Below are 23,640 nucleotides of genomic sequence, written 5' to 3'. Positions count from 1 at the left end.
GCTGCTTATGCACAGGGAGACAGCTCAGGGGGCAGGAGAGTATGGAGGGATGGACACTGGGAAGAGGTAACTATGGGGAAGAAGTGGGAGGGGAGCTGTTGCATTGTGGTAAACTGTGGTCAGTGACATGCGACAAAGTATATGTGAACTGCTGTATGCAAAGTGAATTTGCTCTGTAAATCTTCACCGAAATCACAGTAAAAAAAGTGATAATGCCATAATGTAAACACTTCTTTTATTACCATGTTATTTTAATGACTGTAATATTGTGGAATAAGCATATGTTTTAGAATTATTTAAACCTGGCTTTTAATACCAGTTCAGCCTGTGGTTGCTGCATGATATTTGAGAGTTGCTTTTTTGTGGATCTGTTTTGTCATCTGATAAGTTAAAATGAAAATATCTATGGGTAACAATCATTGAGAGAATTGTATGACATTCTTTATGTATGTACCTAATACATATGAGGCACTCAATAAATGGTTATTATATATTATAATGAAATGTGTAAAGACCTGGAATTAGAAAATCAAAAGGAAAGAACATCCTCGGCATTTTTCAAACTGAAAGAAATTTAAAAATTCAGTTCTTAAGTTGCAGTATTGAAGGGTTCTATGGGCAAAACTGAACGATGCAGCAAACATCAAAAGAAGATGGAAGGAATACACAGAATCACTCTATGAAAAAAGAATTGGTCGATGTCCAACTATTTCAGGAGGTAGCATATAATCAAGAAATAATGGTAGTGAAGAAAGAAATCCAAGCTACACTGAACAAATTAGTGAATAACAAGGCTCCTGGAATTGACAGAATACCCACTGAAATGTTTCAACAAACAAATGCAGTGATGGAGGTGCTTGCTTGTTTATGCCAAGCAATTTGGAAGATGGCTTGACTTCAAGTAAGGTGGCAGAATGGGCAGACAAGCTTCACAGACCCTCTTCAACAAAGAAAAGAGAAACCAGTTGACAGACATACAGAAGATAATCTTGGAGCCCTGAGCTTTGAAAGGAAGCATACAGAAGTGGATTAGGCACCAACGAGAAGAAAAACCTGAATGAAAAGAGGACCTAATAGGCTCCATTTGCCAAGGATGGCAGAGACATACAAGAGGCTGACAACAGGAAAGGAGATAGGTGGTGAGTGTATAAGTGCTGCGAACTAGTGAATAGGGGAGCACAGTACCCTGTATTCATAGATAATACCCAAAGAAAACAAAAATTGTGGGCAAATCACTCCAACATAAAATCACCAATTAAATACACAAAAATGTCACAATGTCTCAGAGACAACAGAGCATCACAGTCCACACAAAGAAGCAAGATAAAGCAGGAGAAACAAGTACCAAGATACAGACCCAAAACAAATCACTGAGGAAGATGCAGCATTGGAACTCTTTGATAAGGAATTCAAAAGAATTATATTTAGTTATCTTCAATGGATTGAGAGACATATTAAGGAAAACATTGAAAAAATGGAGGAAAACACAGACAAAACCCTAGAACAATTTCGCAAGATAATACAAGAAAAATGACAAAATAAATGAAAAATTAGAAATAATAAAAAATCTATAGATAGAAATCCAGGAGGTTAATACTAAATTCTCCAAACTAGGTAACACATTGAACAGGCAAAGGAGTAGAATTGAATCAATGGAAGACAGAATTCGTGAGACTGAAGAGAAATACCTCAATACTTATTGGAAAGGGATCAATCAGAAAAAAAATCAAAACAAAATGAAGAAAGCCTAAGGTTCATGTGGGATACCATCAGAAGGAATAATCTATGTGTAATCGGAATTCCAGAACTGGAAGAGAAAAATGAAACCACAGAGAAAATTGTGGAAGAATTGTTGGAAGAGAATTTCCTTGGTATGATTAAAGATGTGAATATATCCATTCAAGAAGTCCAGTGAACCCCAAACAGGATAGATCCCAAAAGAAAATCACCAAGACATATCATCATCAAACTCACCAAAATCACAGAGACAAAGAATCCTGAAAAATGCATGGAAAAAATGAAAAGTTACTTGTAAGGGGCGACCGGTTAAGACTAGCTTGGATTTCTTGGCAGAAACCATACAGGAGAGAAGACAATGGAATGGTTTTTATAGAAACCTTAAAGCAAACAATTTCCAACCAAGAATTATATACCCAGCAAAATTGTCCCTCAAATACAATGTTGAAATTAGGACATTCCCAGATAAGCAGACATTAAGGAAATTTGTTAAAGCTCTGGTAGCATAGTGCCTATGGCACTTGACTGCTAACCAGAAGGCTGGTGGTTCAAACCCACCAGCCACTCCTCGGTAGGAAGGTTGGGCAATCTACTTCTGTAGTGATACTGCCTCAGAAACCCAAGGAGGGGTTGCTGTGAGTTGGGGTCGACTCGACGGCACACAACAACAACAACGACAAACCAACCTTATAAGAGATGCTGAAGGGAGTCCTTTGGACAGTGAACCAACAACAGCATATAGCAACCAACCATTAACAAGCATGATATAACCCAGAAACCAACACAGTTATGGAAGTATCCAAAGTAAATAAGACTACAAGATTGTAAACAGGGAACTAGAGACATCAAGTTGGCAAATGAGGACAACTACAAACCAAAAAGAGAGAAAAAATTGTATAGTTATAGAATTTCTAAATGGTAGGGAAGTCTAGACACAACCTCAAGATAGAATGCACTATTCTAAACTTGGGAAGAAAATTATAAATCACAGGGTAACCTCAAAGAAAAATGATAAACCTTCACATCAAAGTAAAAAGAGGACCAGCATAGATATTTAGCAAATACTAAAACAATGGAAATGAATAAAGCAATAACATGGTATATAAAGAAAATGAGCTCAGCACAGAAAATTATATGGAACACAGAAATCAGTAACACCACAAAAAAACACAACAAAAATGACAGCAACAAATCCATACTTGTCGATAATTACACTGAATGTCAGTATATTAAATGCACCACTCAAGAGATGGAGAATTGCAGACTGGATAAGAAAACATAACCCATCAATATGCTGTCTACAAGAGACACACTTGAGAGAGAAAGACAAAAAGAGACTAAAAATCAAAGGTTGGAAAAAGATACATGAAGCAAATGGCAACTATAAAAGATCAGGAGTGGAGATGTTAATTTCTGATAAAATTGACTTTAAGACAAAAACTACCGTAATAGGCAATGAATGACATTATATGCCCATCAGCAGAAGAATTGTTGTCCAAACTATGGTACATACACACTGCTAAAACGGCATGGAGGAGACATGTTCTGACCTCCTCTAATCCGACAAGAGGAAGACAGGATTACCAGCAGTAACCCAAGGCCTATTACTGCAAGGCCAGACATGCTACCTCCCTCCAGCCCTTTCTCCAACCGTTCCTCCCAAAGCACCCATCACCTCTCTCCTGGGTTCGATAATTCACTGCAGTGGCCACACAGAACTCACAGATTATGGGGTTTATTAGGGAAGCACCAGGCTACAACTCAAGTTCAGGAAGAATGCTCAGTCTCTCTCCCAGCCCACCGTCCCTCGGCCAACAGTCTCTCTCAGTCTCTTTCCCAGCAGCACTGGTCCCTTGGTGTCTCACTCAGCAATGCGTGTCTCTTGCGTCTCTTTCCCAGCAACGCCTGTCTCTTTCAGGGGCATGTGTCTCTTTCAGCAGCACGTCTTCCTCAACCAGCAGTCAGAGAGAGTTCTGCCTCCAGGAGACCTCCTTTTGAGCCCGGAAGGGTGGTGAAAACTAGCCAATCACAGCATCAGAACTCTAAGCACGTGTGAGAGAGAGTGGGAACCTCCCAGAACTTTGTATTGTGCCACGCCCAACAGAAATAACCCAGGTGGGGACTTTAAAATCAGGATCTCCTCAGTTGCTAATAGCAATTCCCACCTTGGAGTTTACAAAGACTTATGGGTAGAAAAGCCACACTGAGGAATTTACTACACCGCATACACACAATGGAATACTGTGCAACACTAAAGAATAATGTAGAATCTGTAAAACACCACATAACATTGATGAACTTAGAGGGCATTATGCTGAGTCACCGAAGGACAAATGTAGTATTAGTTCATTATTGTAATTGTCAAGGAGAGCTTTATATATGGAAGGAAACTTTGTTAGTTACCAGGGTTGGGAGGGAGCACTGCAAAAATACATACATACATACGTACATTGACCCACTCACCTCAGTTTTGTGTATTTCACTGTACATAAATTATATTTCAATAAAATGTATTTATAAAAAGAAAGAAATTTGGAAGACAGCTACCTGGCTGATCAACCGGGTGGGGGGACCTCACTGCTGTCAAGTCAGTTTCAATTCATTGCCGCCCCTCCTTGGATTTCCGAGGCAGTATCTCTACAGAAGTATATTACCCAGTTCTCCATCTGAGAAGTGGTTGGTAGGTTTCAACCACCAGCCCTCTGGTTAGCAGTTAGATGCCTTAGGTGCTATGCCACCATAGCTCCAATCAACTGGAAGAGATCCCTATTTGTGCCTGTTCCAAAGAAACATAATCCAACAGAATGTGGAAATTATTCAACAATATTATTAACGTCACATACAAGTAAAATTTTGCTGAAGGTAATTCAGAAATAGTTGCAGCAGTATATTGACAGGGAACTTCCAGAATTTCAAGTTGGATTCAGAGGAGGACATAGAAGGAGAAAAATCATTGCTGATATTAAATGGATCTTGGCTGAAAGCAAAGAATACCAGGAAGATGTCTACCTGTGTTTTATTAACTATGCAAAAGTATTCAAGTGTGAGAATCATAACAACTTATGGATAACATTGCAAAGAATGGGAATTACAGAACACTTAATTGTTCTCATGAGGGACCTGTACGTAGACCAAGAGGCTGTCATTCAAACAGAACAAGGAAATACTGCATGGTGTAAAATCAGGTAGGGTGTGTGTCAGGGTTGTATCCTTTAACCATACTTAATTCAGTCTGTATGCTAAGCAAATAATCTAAGAATGTGGACTGTATGAAGAAGAACACGGCATCAGGATTGGAGGAAGAGTCATTAACAGCCTGATATGCACATGATGTAACCTTCCTTGCTGAAAGTGAAAAGGACAGATTTATTCATTATTCTGGCAGTCCATGGTATTTTCAGTATTGTTCGTCATTACCACAATTCAAAGGCAGTCTGCCCTTCTTCATTCTTCCTTATTATTCATTGTCCAGCTTTTCACATGCAGATGAGGCAACTGAAAATACCATGGCTTGGGTCAGGTGCCACCTTACTCTTCAAAGTGATGTCTTCTTTAAAGAGGTCTTTTACAGCAGATTTTCTCATTTCAGTATGACATCTGGTTTCCTGACTGCTGCTTGCATGGATGTTACTTGCATGTGGATCCAAGTAAAATGAAATCCCTGACAACTTCGATCTTTTCTCCATTTATCATGATGTTGCTTATTAGTCCAGTTGTAAGGATTTTCGTTTTCTTCATGTTGACATAATCCATAGTGAGGACAGTAGTAGTCTTTTATCTTCATCAGTAAGTGCTTCAAGTATTCTTCACTTTTAGCAACCAAGGTTGTGTCATCTGCATATCACCAATCTGACCTGGAGGAAGTGCAGCTGGGATGCTTCGTGGAAGGCAAAATGGCCAAACTTTATCTTACCTACTGCAAAAAAGGGCAAGGAGGCCACATCTCCCGACCTCCAATAACCACACAAGAGGAAGACAGAATCACCATCAATAGCCCAAGGCCTATTACTACAAGGCCAGACATGCTGCCTCCCTCCAGCCCTTCCTCCCAAAGCACCCACCACTTCTCTCCTGGGTTTGATAATTCACTGCAGTGGCCACACAGAACTCACAGATTATGGGGTTTATTAGGGAAGCATCAGGCTACAATTCAAGTTCAGGAAAAATGCTCAGTCTCTCTCCCAGCCCACCGTCTCTCAGCCAAGTCTCTCACAGTCTCTCCCCCAGCAGTGCATGTCCCTTGGTGTCTATCTCAGCAATGCATGTCTCTTGCGTCTCTTTGCCAGCAGCACGTGTCTCTCAGGGGCACGTCCTTCCTCAGCCAGCAGCCAGAGAGAGAGTTCTGCCTCCGGGAGGCCTCCGTTTGAACTCGGCAGAGTGGCCAAACCAACCAATCATAACATCAGAATTCTAAACACCTGAGAGAGAGTGAGCCTCCCAGAAACATTGCTTTGTGCCACGCCCAACAGAAATACCCCAGGTGGATAACATTTACAATCGGGAGCTCCTCAGTTGCTCATTCCACCACTGAGTTTATAAAGACTTATGGGTAGAAAAGCCACACTAAGTATTTTACTACACATCACCTACTTTGGTCATGTTCTTAGAGGGGTCCATTCCCTGGAGAAGGATATCGTGCTTGGTAAAGTAGAGAAATAGAGGGTCGGTGAAGAAAGGGAAGACCCTCACTGAGATGTGTTGACACAGTGGATGCAATGATAGGCTCAAGAATGCCAGAAATTATTAGGATGGCAAAGGACTGGACAGTGTTTCGTTGTGTCATACATAGGGTTGCTACGAGTCGGGGCCAACTCGACGGCACTTAACAGCAACATGTTATATCTTATTTGAGAACATAATTATCTACCTTTTTCTTTTAATTTACCGTTTCTAATAAGTTTGTCCATTTATTAGCTAACTTGTACTCATAACACTGCTGTTCAGAACAAGATATAATTTATACTCTTATGTTTTTTGGAAGAACACATAGAATTATCTCAGCGTCATGGGTCTAGAGGTTAGTACATTGGTTATATTGTGATTAAATGTAATTTTTTTTTAGTTCCAAAGTCCATACTATCCACTTATAATTAGCTTCCTTATGTTTGAGTTACTTTAGTAATATGAGCTTTAAAAGATACGTTCTGAATTTTATTTCTAATGACATTTCTAGATTAAGATTATTATATTTAGTGTATTGGATAAGTCTGAATTTTAGTTGGCAAGTGTTTTTGACAAATCATTGATCACATGTTGGTGAGAGACATGAATAATCCTAGTAAATTGGATTGAATCAGAATCGTGGCTTTTTTTCTTCAGTTAATAAAGACCTTTTATTTTTATTCTCTGTTGGTGAGGTATGTGTGACTTTGCATTATTAAAGTTTTTTGAAGATCATAAAAATTGTTTAAAAGCCATATACGTAGAAATTTTCATGGAATCAAAATTTGTATTTCTATCTCTTTATTGATAATTCTTTTTTTGAAGAGACATTGTCATCATACCTTTCTTTACTTACAATGTTTATTTTAAAGTCTTTGTTCAGTCTGACCTCTGGTCCCTCTTACATGACCTCTAGTCCCTCTTAACAGGCAGTCTCTTTTACTTGCTTTTTTTTCCTGTGTATGGATCACACTTTGCTGTTTATTATAGGTGTCATAATTTTTTTTTATTGAAACCGAGACATTTTATGTAATATAGCAACTTTGTATACTAAAATTCCCCTCTTGCTCTCTGTGGCTTGTGCTTGTTTTGTGACTTGGCTATTTTAGTGAATTCTACGTTCTTTCTGTGCCCTGTAATGTGAAGCTTTGGGTATCATACCTAGGAGGGGACAGACTTGGGTATGTGTACAGTTAGCCTGAGATGACTGAGTTTAGTAGGGATCTCTGAGTATTTGTTTCCCAGATCTCTCTACTAAGCAGACTGTCTTCCTTATTTGATACACTACCTAGCCTTTAGGCTCCACTGATTATCAGCTGATTGCTTTATCGGTTTTTTGATAGCTTTGAGGCATTAACTGCTCAGCCTTCTGATCCAATTCAATTCAGGCAGGGCAGTTTTGAGGCCATTCTTTAAAGTTTGTTCTGTCCCCAAGAGGGCATTTAGCTGCTGTTTGTTTCATTTGTTTCCAGGCTTCTCTGGTGAATAATACAGCCTATGGCTTAGCTTATTACCAAGTAGCTCCCTATTATCTACTAGAAATAATTCAAAAATTTGCGTTTTGGTCCCTCTCTACCGTATGGTATAGTGGTTAACATGCTTGACTATTAACTGAAAGGCCGGCAGTTTGAACCTACCAGGCGCTCTATGGGAGAAAGAGGTGACAGTCCATTTCCATAAAGATTTATAGCCTTGGGAAACCTATGGGGTGGTTCTACTCTGTCCTATAGGATAACTTTGAGTTGACTCAATGGCAACAGGTGTACTACTTATTAACACAGCTTACTTATTCCTGTCAGCACACTATTTTCCATACTCTTTAGGTTACTGTTGCAGTTTTTTTCATGCTTCTGTCCAAGTTACATTTTTCATTCATTTTATCCTCACATCATTGACATTTATGATTTGTTACCCACTTTGAATCACTGTTATACTCAAGTCTTTCTTTGTTCTGCAGTTGATTTCTCTTTCCTAAGAGTTCCTAGTGCTGTAGATTACATGCATTTTTGAGTATAAATCTCTTTTATTGAAATTTTATTAAAATGTATTTTCTAACTCTCTATGTTTTGATGCCTTTTTTTTTTTTTTTTTCAATAGAAGACACTCCAAGTCAACCCCAGATCATTGTGGTACCAGTCCCTGTGCCAGTGTTTGTACCCATACCTCTTCATCTGTATACTCAATATGCACCGGTCCCCTTTGGAATTCCAGTTCCAGTGAGTAATCATTTAGAGACTAGGGCTAATATAGCATTTTTCTCAGTTAAAATTTTGTACCTTAGAGAAATTTTTCAATTGTTAGTAAAATATAGGAAGGTTGGGCAATCCTACTTCCGTAGTGATACTGCCTCGGGAAACCCAAGGAGGGGTCGCTATGAGTCAGGGCTGACTCGAGGGCACATAACAACAACATGGTTGGCTGTGGGAGCTCTGGTAGCATAGTGCCTAAGGCACTTGACTGCTAACCAGAAGGCGGGCGGTTCAAACCCACCAGCCACTCCCCGGAAGGAAGGTTGGGCAATCCTACTTCCATAGTGATAACTGCCTTGGAAACCCAAGGAGGGGTCGCTAGGAGTCGGGGCCGACTCTATGGCAAATAACAACAACAACATGGTTTGCTGTTACCACATTACTTAATATGAAGTATGTAGAAGACTGCTTCTCTTTGTATTCAACCTTCTTAGTGCTTCTTTTAAAAAGCTGCATGTAAGGAGACCAATAAAGAGAAAAAGATGAAAAACTGTGTTAGAATCCTAGATTCTAGCAGGGGTGGAAAGAGGAATAACATGCTTTACATGATTCTCAGTTTTTATTAAAGAACTATATATCCATTTTTCAGAGGAAATACATTTTTCCCTGGTACTGAATTCTTAAGGGAAGCAGTTGTGTGAAAATGTTAAATAACAAATCCAAGCAAAAACCAACAAAATTGCATTAGAGGATTGTGTTTAGAGGATGTAGAGACACATTTTGTTGAGTGTCAAAAAATCACTTATTTTTAAAAAAAAAAAAAAGCTTATTGAATTTTTATTTAAATGGAGCTGCATAGTGAGTAAGACATTTGACTGCTAACCAGAAAGTCAGTGTTTCAAACCTACCAGCTTCTCCATGGAAGGAAGATGAGACAGTCTATTTCCATAAAGATTTACAACCTTGAAAACCCTACCAGGAAGTTCTGTTCTGCCCTGTAGGGTCACTAAGAGTTGAAGTCAAACAATGCGTTTGGTTTGTTTTGATCTTATAAAAAGGAGCCCTGTGGCATAGTGGTTAAGGCATTCAGCTGCTAACCAGGTCAGTGGTTTGAACCTACCAGCTGCTCCACAGGAGAACAATGAGGCAATCTGCTTCTGTAAAGATTTGTAACTTTGAAAAACCTACTGGGAAGTTCTGTTCTGCCGTATACAGTCACTGTGAGTCAAAATCGACTTGATGGCAGTGGGTTGGGTTAGGTTTGGTTTGTTCTTATAAAAAAACAAACTAACAAGGGCACTTTAATTATCAGCAATGAAAATATCTTGAATTTTTAAAATTATTTTAATTCTTACCACATTTCACAAATAGTGGTTTTCATGATGTATCTGTTGCCTAAGAAAATCTTCAACCTGTCCTCGGTCTTTCAGATGCCTGTCCCAATGCTTGTTCCACTCTCAGTGGATAATGAAGATAAAGTCACCGAAAGTATTGAAGATATTAAGGAAAAGCTTCCCACACATCCATTTGAAGCTGATCTCCTTGAGATGGCAGAAATGATTGCAGAAGATGAAGAGAAGGAAAAGACTTTATCCCAGGGAGGTTGGTATAGTCTTGAAAGAAAAGACACATCTAAAGATTTTGCAAGTGACCCAAGTCGTTTTAGGTATCAGGCATTCAGGGTATTTCTAAATTCATTATATTTAAATACGAAGACTCTGAGTTGTTAAAGTTGTTGGTACCTCTGAAACCTCTTTCCTTTTTTATAAACGAAAACTCAGTATCAATATTCAGTACAATTTTTAGTTGTTACAGAGCCTAGGAAAATAACCTGGAAGTCTAAGATAAGCACAGGGGTAGTATTCTAAGACATTAAGTTCCATATAAGGCAGAACCATGAGATTTTAAATTAAAGAGCAAAATGGAATCCAAAACATTGAGATAATAAAAGATAAACTTTTACATATCTCTTAGAATATATATGATTTAAAAACTTACTGGTAACACAATAGAAAACATAGATCACTTTTTGTTTTTATCTCTGTTTTAAGGCTATGGTCCCTAGATAAGAATTCCTGTTTTAAAGTATAAGCAAGTGAGTTACCTCAAGTAGACACACACCCTGGAGAGAACAATCATGGGAGAAGGAAGGGCTGCTTATGCACAGGGAGACAGCTCAGGGCACAGGAGAGTATGGAGGGATGGACGGTGGGAAGAGGTAACTATGGGGAGGAAGTGGGAGGGGAGCTGTTGCATTGTAAATTTTGGTCAATGACATGAGACAAGACATATGAACTGCTGTACGAAAAGTGAATTTACTCTGTAAATCTTCACCCAAATCAAAATAAAATTTAAAAAAAAAAAAAAGAATTCCTGTTTTATAATAACCAGCATGCTGGTAAAGGGTAAATAGAATTTAGGATGGAAAACCATTTAGCTTAGAATAATTTATAGGCAAATCCCATTCTGTTAGTGTGGAATAAAGATAGTAACAGTAGTTAACCTATGTGTGCTTAGCATATTCTAGGCATTGTCTTAAGTGCATTAGGCACATAGCTATATTTAATCTTCCCAACAGTCCTTGAGGAGAACTGTTTTGGTTCTCTAGTGCTGCTCTAACAGACATACCAAAAGTGGATGGCTTTAACAAACAGGGATTTATTCTTTTACAGTTTAGGAGGATAGAAGTCCGAGTTTAGAGTGCCAATTCTAGAGGCTGGGTGAAGACCTCCCTCATACTTGAGTTTCAGCTCTGCTTCTTAATTCTAGCCCACTGGAACTGGAGGAATCTCTTAACTGAGGTAGCTGCTGAGGCTGACAAACCCAAGGTCAACAAGTAAAATGACACAGTCCCAAGATTAGCAAGCAACATGGCAGCCACTAGTTCAGGTCCAGAAATAGTTCCACAATTGGCAGGCAACATGGCAGGCTACTGATGACTGGGCCAAATGCAGGATCCAGTAGTGCTAAGAAGTTCCAGACCTTTCTTAAAGCGTATCCTTATATATAAGAAGCAGGCCGTATCCTGAAAGCAACTAATTAACTGTTCACAGCAGATTCTACCATGGAAGTGATACACCACATTCATTCTCATCGTGGAGAATAACTGCATCCAGCTGCTCAGCCACTCAAAACCATAGCTCAGCCAAGTTGACACACAACCTTACCTACCACAGGGTCATTGTTTACTTCAAATTCCTTGTCTGGAAAATAGATACTTGTCCTAGTTATGCAGTCAGTAAGGGACAGAACTTAAATCCAGATCTCTGATTCCAAAGCACATATTAACCAGGATTTAATAATAATTTTGATATCGTGAAGTCATCTCTTTTAAGATGTGATTTTACTTGTCTGTGTGTCTGTGTTACTAGGTAGAGATTAATGATAATCATAGTAAAAGATAAAGAAAATGGTGTTTAAAGTAATTTGAAATATGTAATACATTATAGCATATCAAAACTGATGAGCAAAGAAACTACTCTTTTTTTTTTTTTTTTTAATTGTGATTTGGGTGAAAATTTACAGCGCAAATTCACTTTCCGTACAGCAGTTCACATACATTTTGTCTCATGACATTGACTACAATTTCCTACAATGCAACAGCTCCCCTCCCACTTCCTCCAGTTAGTTACCTCTTCCCTACATCCATCGCTCCATGCACTCCTGCCCTCTGAGCTGTCTCCCTGTGCATAAACAGTCCTTTTTCTCATGGTTGTTCTCTCCAAGGAGTGTATCTACCTCAGGTAAAAGTTCAACTCCTATGTCTGTCTTCTGTTTGGCTGGAAGCCACAGGTATGCATTCAATTCCAGACCTGAAGGGCAGCTAGGGGCCAGAGTCTTAGTGGTTCCACCAGGCTCTATCAGACCAGCAAACCTGTTCTCCCCCCCAAATGATTTTGAATTTTGTTCCACGTTGTTCTCCTTCTCTATCCAGGATCTCCTACATAGATCCCCTTCCAAGTGGATGACAGTGGTAGCTGGGCACCATTTAGTTCTTCTGGTCATAGCCATATAGGCTGTAGATTGCAGTACTGCAGACTGGTGTACCAGTCACTAGGAATAATTGTTTCCATGAATATTTGGTTTTCTTCATTGTTCTTTGCTCTGGATGAGGAGAGACCCATCATTGCATCTAGATGGCTGCTTGCAAGCTTTTAAGATCCTAGTTGCTACTCTCCAAAATAGGAAGTGGAACAATGTTTTGTGTAGTATGTTGTGCCAATTGAGCTTGATGTCCCCTGCGACTATGGTCCCAAGCCCACAAGTTCAACTATTCCTTCCAAAGATAAACTTTTCCTTGACTTTTACAATAACAGACTAACACAATATTTGTCCTTTTGTGATTGACTTATTTCACTCAGCATAATGTCCTCCAAGTTCATCCACGTTATGCAGTATTTTGCGGATTCTAGGTTATTCTTTTGGGTTGCATAGTATTCCATTGTGTGTATATACCACAGTTTAGTTATCCATTCCTCAGTTGACGGATACCTAGGTTGTTTCCATCTTTTGGCTATTGTAATTAGTGCCGCGATGAGCACTGGTGTGCATATGTCTGTTCTTGTCATGGCTCTCACTTCTTTAGGATATATACCTAGTAATGGAATGGCTGGGTCAAATGGTATTTCTAATTCCAACTTTTGAAGGAATCGCCATACTGCTTTCCATAGTGTTGTACCTTTTTACAGTCCCACCAGCCGTGAGAGTTCCAATCTCTCCACATCCTCACCAGCATTTGTTACTTTCTGTCTTATGAACTTTGCTACTAGTGCTGGAGCAAGATGGTCATCCTGTCGCTGCTAAGGTCTGGTTATCCTCAACTGACTGCCAAAGAGGCCTGCTCCATGCAGATTCTTGTCCCAGGCCTTAAAGGTGATGAGCAGGGCAGCCAGGATCAGGACTAGGAAATCAGGAAGTTCTGCTACAACCAGGAAATTCTCCAAGAAGGTAGTTGTATCTGGGAAGGATCTTTTTTTTGGCTGCTTTCACCCTGTTGTGTGGAAATCAAGAAGACAATACTGCAGCCCCCAAAGCCCACTTGCTTTTAAAGTTATTTTATTTAAATTATAATAAACATCCCAACTCTCAAAAAAAAAACAAAGAAACTACTCTTGAGAATTTTTCCAGTGGTGTAAAATCCACCACAGCTTGCCATTGAATTTTTATCTTATAAATGCTAAGTGGTTTACTAAAAGCTGTTGAATTTGAAAAACAATCAACATTTCTATCATGTTGTTAGTAAGTTTTGAAATCATATATATTCTGAGAGATAGGTAAAAGTTTATCTTTTATTATCTTAATGTTTTTGATCCCATTTTACTCTTTAATTTATAATCTCACAGTTTTGTTCTGTATGGAATTTAGTATCTTAGAGTATTGTCCCTGTGCTTAATTTTCTGATAGTGTATTTAGTTTAGAAGTTCAAACAATTCTTTTTTTTTTTTTCAATTTTTATTGTGATTTGGGTGAAAGTTTACAGAGTAGTTTCATTTTCCATACAGCAGTTCATATATATTTTGTCTCATGACATTGACTGCGGTTTCCCACAATGTACATAATAGCTCCCTTCCCACTTCCTCCCCATAGTTACCTCTTCCCTGTGTCCTTCCCTCCCATGCACTCCTGCCCCCTGACCTGGCTTCCTGTGCATACATGCCCTTCTGTTCTCCCATGATTGATCTCCCCAGGTAGGTTATGTGCCTGATGTAAATGTGCAGCCCATATGCCAGTCTTTCATTTGGCTGAAAGCCACAGGAGTTCAATTCCAGACCTGAAGAACAGCTATGGGTCGTAGTCTCAGGAGTTTCACCAGAGTCTATCAGACAAGCAAGCGTGGTCTTTTTTTTTTTAAATAATTCTGAGTTTTGTTCCACATTGTTCTCCCACTCTATCCAGGATCTCCTACAGAGATCCCCGTCTGAGTGGTGGACAGTGTAGGTGGACACCATCTAGTTCTTCTGGTCTCATGGTCATATAGGCTGAGGATCACATGGTGTACCGGTTTCTTGGACTAATTGTTTCAGTGCATCTTTAGTTTTCTTCATTCTTCTTTGGTCTGGACTAGGAGAAACGCATTATTGCATCTAGATGGTTGTTTGCAAGCTTGTAAGATTCCGGTCACTACTCGCCCAAGTAGGATGTGGAACAGTGTTTTTGTGTAGTATGTTATGCCAGTTGAGTTTGATGTCCCTTGGGACCATGGTCCCGAGCTCACAGGTCCAACAATACTCGCTCTCTCTGGGTAGCTGGCTGTGGCCAAGAAGTCACCACAGCCTTGTCCCTTGTCTGCTCTACTATATAACTGGACATTGTTACAGAACATACAGATAAGCTTGTAGAGACTTTGTTTGCCAACCCTATACACGGTCATGGGCACACTGCCTCCTACCTAGACATACCTGATTGTTCAGCCTGTCCACCCATAGATCAATGTATGCCATCACTGGGAACGCAGTACTGTATGTGCAAAAGAGTTCATCTTTCTTGTCTGTATGTCGCATGTACCTCTGTCTTCCTCTTCCTCAGTGCTACTGTGTTGATCACTCATGTGTGGTACATTGTCTGGAAGTTCAAACAATTCTTGATAAACCTTATTTTAAACTGGCTTCTCCTTTTACATCTGTAATTAACCTTTATCGAGTGCTTCACCTATACAGTGTTGTAACTTGATCTTTGTGTACAACTGAGTCAAAGAGAAAAACTTTCAAAAATTAACTTCAAGACTGTCACAATCACTGTAGTATAAGTAAGTTCACATGGTTTAGAAATACAGTGGAAGGGGAAAAGAATTCCACCTGAGGGGATCTGGGTAATTTTTCTTTGATTTCACGTTTTTAGGTAGCTTACAATTGATTAAATGTGTTCTTTAGTTCCCTGTGTTGACTTAGCACATTTATTTTATGAGTCTAACAGATCTTTCAGTGCAGTGGTAAAGGTTATACTTTGGGGGGAAAATAATTTCAAGTAGATTTGTCAATCTCTGAATAAATATATATGTATGTATCTGTATGTCATGGTGGAAAAAAAAAACATTTCAAATACCACAAAAGAGTGTAAAATCAAAAGTAATGGTCTGTCTTTCCATGACTTCATTCATACCACCATCTGGAAATACCACCACTGAACCACTGTTAACAATAATAATTTGTTTAACTACACTACTTCCAGTGCTCAATCTCATTAAGAAATAGTTCTTTCTGCATCTGAAGACTGTTTATTTAGAACTCCCTAATATGAGTCAGGTCCGACTCGAAGGCACATAACAACCACACAATATTATTCATAGGAACTCTACCGGTGGAGTGGTTAAGTGCTCAGCTGCTAACCAAGAAGTCGACAGTTCACACCCAGGAGCCGCTCTGGGAGGAAGGTGTGGCAGTCTGCTTCTGTAAAGATTACAGCCTTGGAAACCCCATGGGGTAGTTCTCCTCTGTCCTACAGGGTCATTCTGAGTCAAAATTGACTCAAAAGCATTTGAAATGTGAGTTGCTCTGAGTATGCATATAAATTGTCTTATTGTTGACTTTCTTTCTCTTTAGGATCTCAGACTTCTGAACAGGAACTCTTTCTAGACACCAAGATATTTGAAAAAGGTTTGTAATTGTATATATAATTTGGGTCTTAGAAATACTACTCTGTTACTAATAGAAGTCCATACAGAATAGACTCTCAGACACCTTGCATTTAATATTGGCAATTTAATTACTATTTATAAATTGTAGCTGTTTATAAGGGTCATCAAAGGTCTATAATTGTGTGCTAATTTGTAATGAGAACAATAAAAGCTACCTCAAAAGTTTTAAGAATTAAATGAGATAATATTTTAAAGTGCCTAGTACGAGTATGAAGCCAGTTCTGTGAGGCTGATGAGCAAATTTATTTCTTTAGTTTCCCTAGGTAATTGTGTAGCAACCATAGTTCAGTTTTTGATGTTCATGAATTTAGAAAGATTTTTGAGCATATCAGGGGTCAGTCTTGTTTGGGGAATTATTTGTTTTCTATAAATTTTAGATCAAGGAAGTACATACAGTGGTGATCTTGAATCAGAGGCAGTGTCTACTCCACATAGCTGGGAGGAAGAACTGAATCATTATGCCTTAAAGTCAAATGCTGTGCAAGAGGCTGACTTAGAATTGAAACAGTTCTCAAAAGGGGAAACGGAACAGGATCTGGAAGCAGATTTTCCATCAGGTTTGTGCAACATTGCCTTCTGTCCAAAGTCCTTTATATCAGTGGACATTATTAAGTAGCTATAATGTGTTAAAGATAATAATTAGGGCATAAATCATACCTGCTTTTGAAGGCCTTAATTTGTACCATTATTACTCTTACAAGTGAGTAGTTTGTTTTTGGTTTTCAGTTTTTTACCTTTCCTATAATAACCAAACCAAAAAAAAAAAAAACAACTCAATGCCGTCTAGTTGATTTGACTCATAGCAACCCCATCCTTGAGTTTCTGAGGCAGTATCTCTACGAAAGTAGATTGCCCCATCTTCCTTCTGAATAGTAACCATATAAGAGGTTGTCTTGATTGTCAGGAAGTTGTCATTTAAGTGTTCTATATCCTTTGTTTATCTTACGCATGTAAGTGAAATTCTTTATCAGAAACAATATAATGCAGTAATAATTACTTAATATTTTTCCCTAATCTGAGTTTGAGCTTTTTGCCTCACATTATGCTTTGTGCTGATTATTATAGAATCCTTTGACCCCCTTAATAAGGGACAGGGAATCCAGGCACGTTCCCGAACGAGACGACGACACAGAGATGGGTTCCCACAGCCCAGACGAAGAGTAAGCAGCACCTTAAATTTTTCTGGCGCTTCCTTTCCTTCATTTTGCTGTGTTTATTAGTTTTTGCTGTTGAAGAACTCTGTTAACAGCCAGATCAGAGAATTCCTTACATTAGTTTGCAGCTTCATAGTTTAACACTTTTGTTTTTGTTTCTGAAAACCAAGAACTGTGTATTTTTATATTTCTTTGAGCAGAGGCTTTTTATTTTGTTTCTGTAATTGAGGGTTGTTGTTTTTTAAAATAATCTTTCTTGTGATCTCTCTCTTAGAAGTCTCTATATTGAGCTGCTTTTATATATTATAATAATGAGGTATTATCTATTTTATATAGTATAGTATAATCGTGAAATTAGTATGAACTATTTTTCATGTTGAAAAGACTTTCCCATACCAGAAGTAAAAGAAAAATAGTCGTATTATTTGTAATTAGCTCCATTGAGGTATAATTACATTTAGAAAGCCTAAGTTTTCAGTATAAAATATGGTGGGCTTTGATAAATGTGTATAGAATGTGTAACTACCAGTACAACTGTGACGGAGAACTCTTCCATTCTCTCAAGAAGTTCCTTTGTGTCCTTTTGTAGTCAGACTCCAGTTGCAGCTCCTGAAAACCACTGACCTGCTTTTGCCTTTCTAAAATTTCGTATGAATTGGGCTGTGTAATACGTAGTAGGCTGTTGGCCTCTTTCACTTAGCATTATGTTTTTGAGATTCATCCATGTTGTTTTATGTATCGGTAGTTCATTGCTTTTTTTTTTTTTTTCTTTTTTCTGAATAGCATTTCATTGTATGTACAAACCACAATTAGCTGCTCAAAAGATGAAAATTTGTATTGCTTCCAATTTTGGACTATTTTGAATAAAGTTGCTCTGAGCATTCTCTTATAAATCTTTGTATAAACAAATGTTTTCGTTTGTCTTGGGAAGATTAATAGGCATGGGATTGTTAGGACTTGAAGTATATGCCTTTTGAACCTTATGAGAGTGTTAGACTGTTTCCAAAGTGGTGTACCATTTACACTCCCACCAGCAGTACATGGAAGCTCCAAACCTTGGCCAGCATGTGGCAATGCTGACTATTAATTTTAGCCTTTCTAGTGGTATGTAGTAGTATCTCATTGTGGTTTTAATTTGTATTATCCTAGTGATTACTGATGTTGAGCATCTTTTTATAAGTATATTTGGCATTTGTGTATCTTCTTTGGTAAAGTGTCTGTTCATATCTTGTGTACTTTTTTTTTTCATTTTTGAAGAGGTTTATTGTAATCATATTGAGTTGTAAGTATTCTTATTCTGGATACAACTACTTAATCATATATAAGTTTGCAAATATTCCATTCTGTGTTTTTCTTTTTCCTTGTCTTAATGGTATCTTTTGAAGAACAGAAAATTTTGATTTTGAGAAAGTCCAATTTATCAATATTTATTCTTTTATAGCTCATGCTTTTTAGTATTCCATCTAGAAATTTTTGCCTAACCCATGATCACTAAGATTTCTGTCTTATATTTTCTTCTAAAAGCTTTATATGAAACTGTAAACTTTTATGTTTGTCTGTAATCTGTTTTGAGGTAATTTTTGTATTGTGTTAAGGTCAAAGTTCTTTTTTTTCTTTGCATATGTTCAGCGCCTCTCTTAAAAAAGACTATTCTTTCCCCATTAAATTTCGTTGGCTCTTTTTTGTTTAAAGTCAATTGACCATATATATGTGGGTTATTATCTGAATTTTCCATTATGATCCGTTAATCTGTGCATCTGTTGTTATGCTAGTACCACCCTGCCTTGATGATTGTAAATTTACAGTGAGACTTAGGAGTGTAAGTTTGACTTTGTTCTTTTTTGAAATCATCTTACAGGGACGGAAGAAGTCTATAATGTCTGTGGAGCCCAGAAGTCTTATTCAGGGAGCCCTTCAAGGGTGTTCAGTGTCTGGGATGACACTGAAATACATGTATGGCGTAAATGCCTGGAAGAATTGGGTTCAGTGGAAAAATGCAAAGGAAGAACAAGGGGATCTGAAATGTGGAGGTAAATATACAACGTGAATCTGGGTCTTGACCTAGGTGAAGGGAGATGGAAACTGTGGTATAGATATACACAAAAGAGAGAAATCCTGCATCAGAAATACCATAAAACTTCACTTTGGGTTTACTTAATTTTCCTGTCTTTATTGAAATTTCCTATCTTTTTTCTCTCTCTGTCAGGAGGTGAACACACCTCTTCTAGCCCATGTTCTGATCCTTTAGGAAATCCTCAAGACCATGCACTCTCTCAAGACTCCTCAGAGCCAGGCTGTAGAGGTAAAACTTGTTTTTCCCCATGCGGTCTCAGTTATTTGTGGCATTGCTGTCTATTTAGATCTGTAAATTGGATGTGTCAATTATTTAAGATTTGAAGTCTTAAAGTTACAAAAAGAAAAATACCCTATTTCACTTTTTTTTATGCCCCCAGCTAGATACCATTTTACCCATAAATACTTTATCTCCCCATTGAAATAGGTACTTCCTTTTTAGCATTCCATGTTGCCATTTTCACACCTAACAAAATGAATAATCACTTAATATTCATGATTAATTTTCTATAATTATCTCAAAATACTGTTTTGAATTTATTTGTTTGAACCAGGGCCCAAGGAAGGTTTATCCATTGCATTTGGTTGAGGTGTCTTTAGGTCTTTCACTCTCTGTGACTTTCTCACCCCCTTATTTTTAAATTTTATGTTTTAACTGTGGTAAAACATATATAACATAAAATTTGCCATTATAACCATTCTTTAAGTGTATAATTCATTGCTACCCTTCTTCCCTCCCCACCCCCCACCAAAACTGTTTTCCAACATGGCTCATTTTACATGCCTGTAATCAGTGAAGAGTGGTGAAACTTTTTTTTTTTTTTCTTTCTTATTTTAACATCTCTGAAAGTAGGATACATTTTTAACCATCAGTTTTATATCTATGTATACATATATTTTTTAAGTACTCTACTTCCCCTAACTCCTGTTAACTAGTAATAGTTTTTTATGAAAGTAAGATTATGTCTTCTGATTGTGAGATTTTGCACATAAAAGGAATTTTGTTACATTTTCAAACAGTATGCAAGAACTTCAAAATACGTCTTCATGTACCCTGTTTCTGTATTATTGTTGTTGTTCGTGTGAGACTTTTTACTTATTTATTTGTAAAAACCACCTGGACAAGCCTTACTTTCTCTATAGGAATTTTTCCTAACAATATAATTGAGCCTGCTTGTGGTTATCATTTCAGCCAAATAAACAGTTCAAATGAAAAAACAATTTATAATTTTAGATCCTGCATAGTTTTCTTTTTTCCACTGGTTTTAACACCCTATTCTAAATCTTTCTTTGCAGTTTATATTTTGCTGTTTTATTTTCTATATTTTATGTAAGCGACTTAAATTCTCTGTGGAATGTGATGGGGAAAGAGATGAATATATCCGTGTAACAAGATTTTTTAGCCCCTTTCCAACTATATAGTCTCTTCAGTGCTTGCATGACTCTTGACTTCCCCTCAGTCTTCACTGCTGGTTTTTGAAACCTTCCATATTGAAGTAGATAGTTCCTGGCTCTGCATTGTAGATGACCATTTGAGGTCCTATAGATGTAATCTCTCTCATCCAGGTTTATTTAAATAAACTCCTACTGTGGTGGTTTGTCAGGCCCTTAACATTCCCCTTGAGCTATAGTACTCTTTGTATTAGAAAAAAAAGGGAGGGAGGAGTTGAGTGTGGAGAGAATATTGTATTAGACTGCAGGGTCTAAATGCAGGGGATGCCTAGACATTTCTGTTACCTGTTTATCCTGAAAATACTGAATACCTGTTATGTACTGGGTATGGTGGTGTGTGTGGACTGGAGTGAACAAGGCAAACATGGTCCTTGACCTCATGAACCACTGCTTGCCCTTTACAGAGCCATCTCAGGGGAGCCCAGGTACTGGGAACATGAAAACCAAAAAACCCACTTCCATCAAGTTGATTCAAACTCGTAGTAACTCTATAGGACAAAGTAGAACTCCCCCATAGGGTTTCCAGGGATATAACCTTTATGAAAGCAGACCACTTCATCTTTCTCCTGTGGAGCACCTGGTGGGTTCAAACTGTCAACCTTCTGGTTAGTAGCTGAATGCTTTAACCACTGTGCCACATGAAATCTTGTCTCTAAATCCAGAAGAGCAATGACTTGAAAACGTGTTTTAATTCTAAGCCTACAGTGTAAATGAGTAGGATCTCTACAAGTAATCCAATTGGATAGCTTCTCTGTTCACAATTAATTCAGTTCTTCATTGCCTTCAAAATCTGCACCATGATCTTCCCCTTCTTTCCCTTTTTGCTATTCTGACCACCTAAGTTCCTTGAACCTTTTCACTTTTGTGGACTAACACATACTATATTCTGCATTTCTGAGCATTTGTGGGATGTTGTGTGCTATTTGACGTGTTCTTTGTTCAAATAAGGGAGCCTTGGTAACGTAGCGCTTTAGCACTCAACTGCTAACTGAAAGGTCAGTGATTCAAACCTACCAACCACTCCGTGATAGAAATAAGTGACAGTCTACGTCCATAAAGATTTACAGCCTTGGAAACTCTTTGGAGTAATTCTACTCCCATCCTATAGGGTCACTATAACTTATAATTGACTCTACAGCAACGGGTTTGGTTCAGGATTTATATTCAAATAAATCTGAGTTAAAGTTAAACAGCATTCTGTATTGCAGATATTCTCAAAAGCTTTAAAACGTACCAAAAGGTATTATGAATTCTTTAGAGGCAGATACAGTATGTAGCATTTTCCAAATTTATCAGACCTCAGAGACATAATTTTCTCCAGTTATTATATAAAACTAGTGTATCTTTGTTTGTTTGTTATGATTAGGGTGAAAGTTTACAGAGCAAATTTCTTTTCCATTTAATAGTTCCTGCACATTGAGTTTCACAACACTGATTGCGACCCCCATCATTAACAGCTCTCTTCCCACTTCTTCCTTGTGGTTACCTTTTTTGGTTACATTCCTGCTTTCAAAGTTGTCTCCCTGTGCAAATACTGCCCTTCTGATCTCCTGTGATTGGTTGTTCTTAGAAGTGTACCTATGTGGTATTACTGTTCACCTTTTAGTCCTGTCTGTTGTTTGGTTGGAAGCCATGGGAGTGAGTTCAGTTCCAGGCCCAGAGGATAACTAGGAACCATAGGGGTTTCACCAGTCTCTATCAGATCAGTAAGTCTGGTCTTTTTTTTTTTATGATTTTGAGTTTTATTCCATATTTTTTTTCCTGCTCTATCCAGGATCTCCAATTTTGATCCCTTTCTGAGTGGTTAACAGTGGTGGCCAGGCACCATGTAGTTTTCCTGGTCTCAGGGTCACGTACACTGTTTCCATGTGTCTTTGATTTTCTTCGTTCTTCTTTGCTCTGGACATGGAGAGACTAATTGTTACATCCTTCGATGGCTTTTAGGACCCCACTAAGACTAGTGTGCTGTGCAATATACTTTGGGAAATCTTTTTGTATTCTTTGATCGGAATACTTCACCTAGTACCTGTTTAATTCTTCTTCACCTTTCAAGAGCTAGCTTAAGTATCATATCCTCTAGAATCTAATCTTGAGTCTTTCCAGTCAATTAGATGTGCCATGTCTGTTTTCATAAAACCCAGTAAAAAACAACAAAAACAAACCAATAACCTCTCTCATAGTACCTCTTAACACCATTTGCACTGAATTATCTCTATTCCCTAACTAAAAGCTTCAAGATCAGTATCTGTCTTTAACCCAAGGATCAACCGGTTTATACCACAATGCCTGGGACACAGTTTTATTGAATGCTTTTTGTATTGAATGTGTTGAATCAAGTAATGTTACTACGTTTGTTATAAGTTAATGTTTCAGGTGTTTTCTACCTTTCTACACAGTCCGCTCTATCAAACTGAAGGAAGATATTTTGTCCTGCAATTTTGCTGAGTTGAGTTTGGGCTTATGCCAGTTTATCCAAGAGGTGCGAAGACCAAATGGTGAAAAATATGATCCAGACAGTATTTTATACTTGTGCCTTGGAATTCAGCAGGTATCAAATTATTTAATTGTTATCAGATTGATTGCAGTTTTAATGATTCTGAAAACCTTGTGAATTAAGCTGAAAAATTATAGTGTATATTATTTGTTTGATGCTACTCCAATACTCTTAATGAACCATTGACGCTAATTAAAAAGTCTTGATCATAGAGCCCTTCTTCTTTTTTTTTTTTTTTTTTATTAG

The 23,640-nt window shown here is 38.0% G+C and overlaps 1 protein-coding gene across 1 annotated transcript in view; it reads left to right on the top strand.

The window, feature by feature from the left end:
* Positions 1-23,640, top strand: part of ZMYM4 (zinc finger MYM-type containing 4) — a 79,549-nt gene that overhangs the window by 36,971 nt on the left and 18,938 nt on the right. Inside the window, exons 17-24 of the mRNA XM_007947662.2 lie at positions 8,497-8,615; positions 10,019-10,190; positions 16,127-16,180; positions 16,599-16,778; positions 17,287-17,381; positions 19,234-19,405; positions 19,582-19,677; positions 23,297-23,448. Of these exons, the coding sequence (XP_007945853.2) occupies positions 8,497-8,615; positions 10,019-10,190; positions 16,127-16,180; positions 16,599-16,778; positions 17,287-17,381; positions 19,234-19,405; positions 19,582-19,677; positions 23,297-23,448 (1,040 nt within the window). The remainder of the gene's footprint in view (positions 1-8,496; positions 8,616-10,018; positions 10,191-16,126; positions 16,181-16,598; positions 16,779-17,286; positions 17,382-19,233; positions 19,406-19,581; positions 19,678-23,296; positions 23,449-23,640) is intronic.

This window comes from Orycteropus afer, unplaced genomic scaffold, assembly GCF_000298275.1.
Source record: "Orycteropus afer afer isolate SDZICR_OR568_19922 unplaced genomic scaffold, OryAfe1.0 scaffold00192, whole genome shotgun sequence".
Taxonomy (NCBI): domain Eukaryota; kingdom Metazoa; phylum Chordata; class Mammalia; order Tubulidentata; family Orycteropodidae; genus Orycteropus; species Orycteropus afer.
This window is presented reverse-complemented; position numbering and strand designations above follow the sequence as displayed.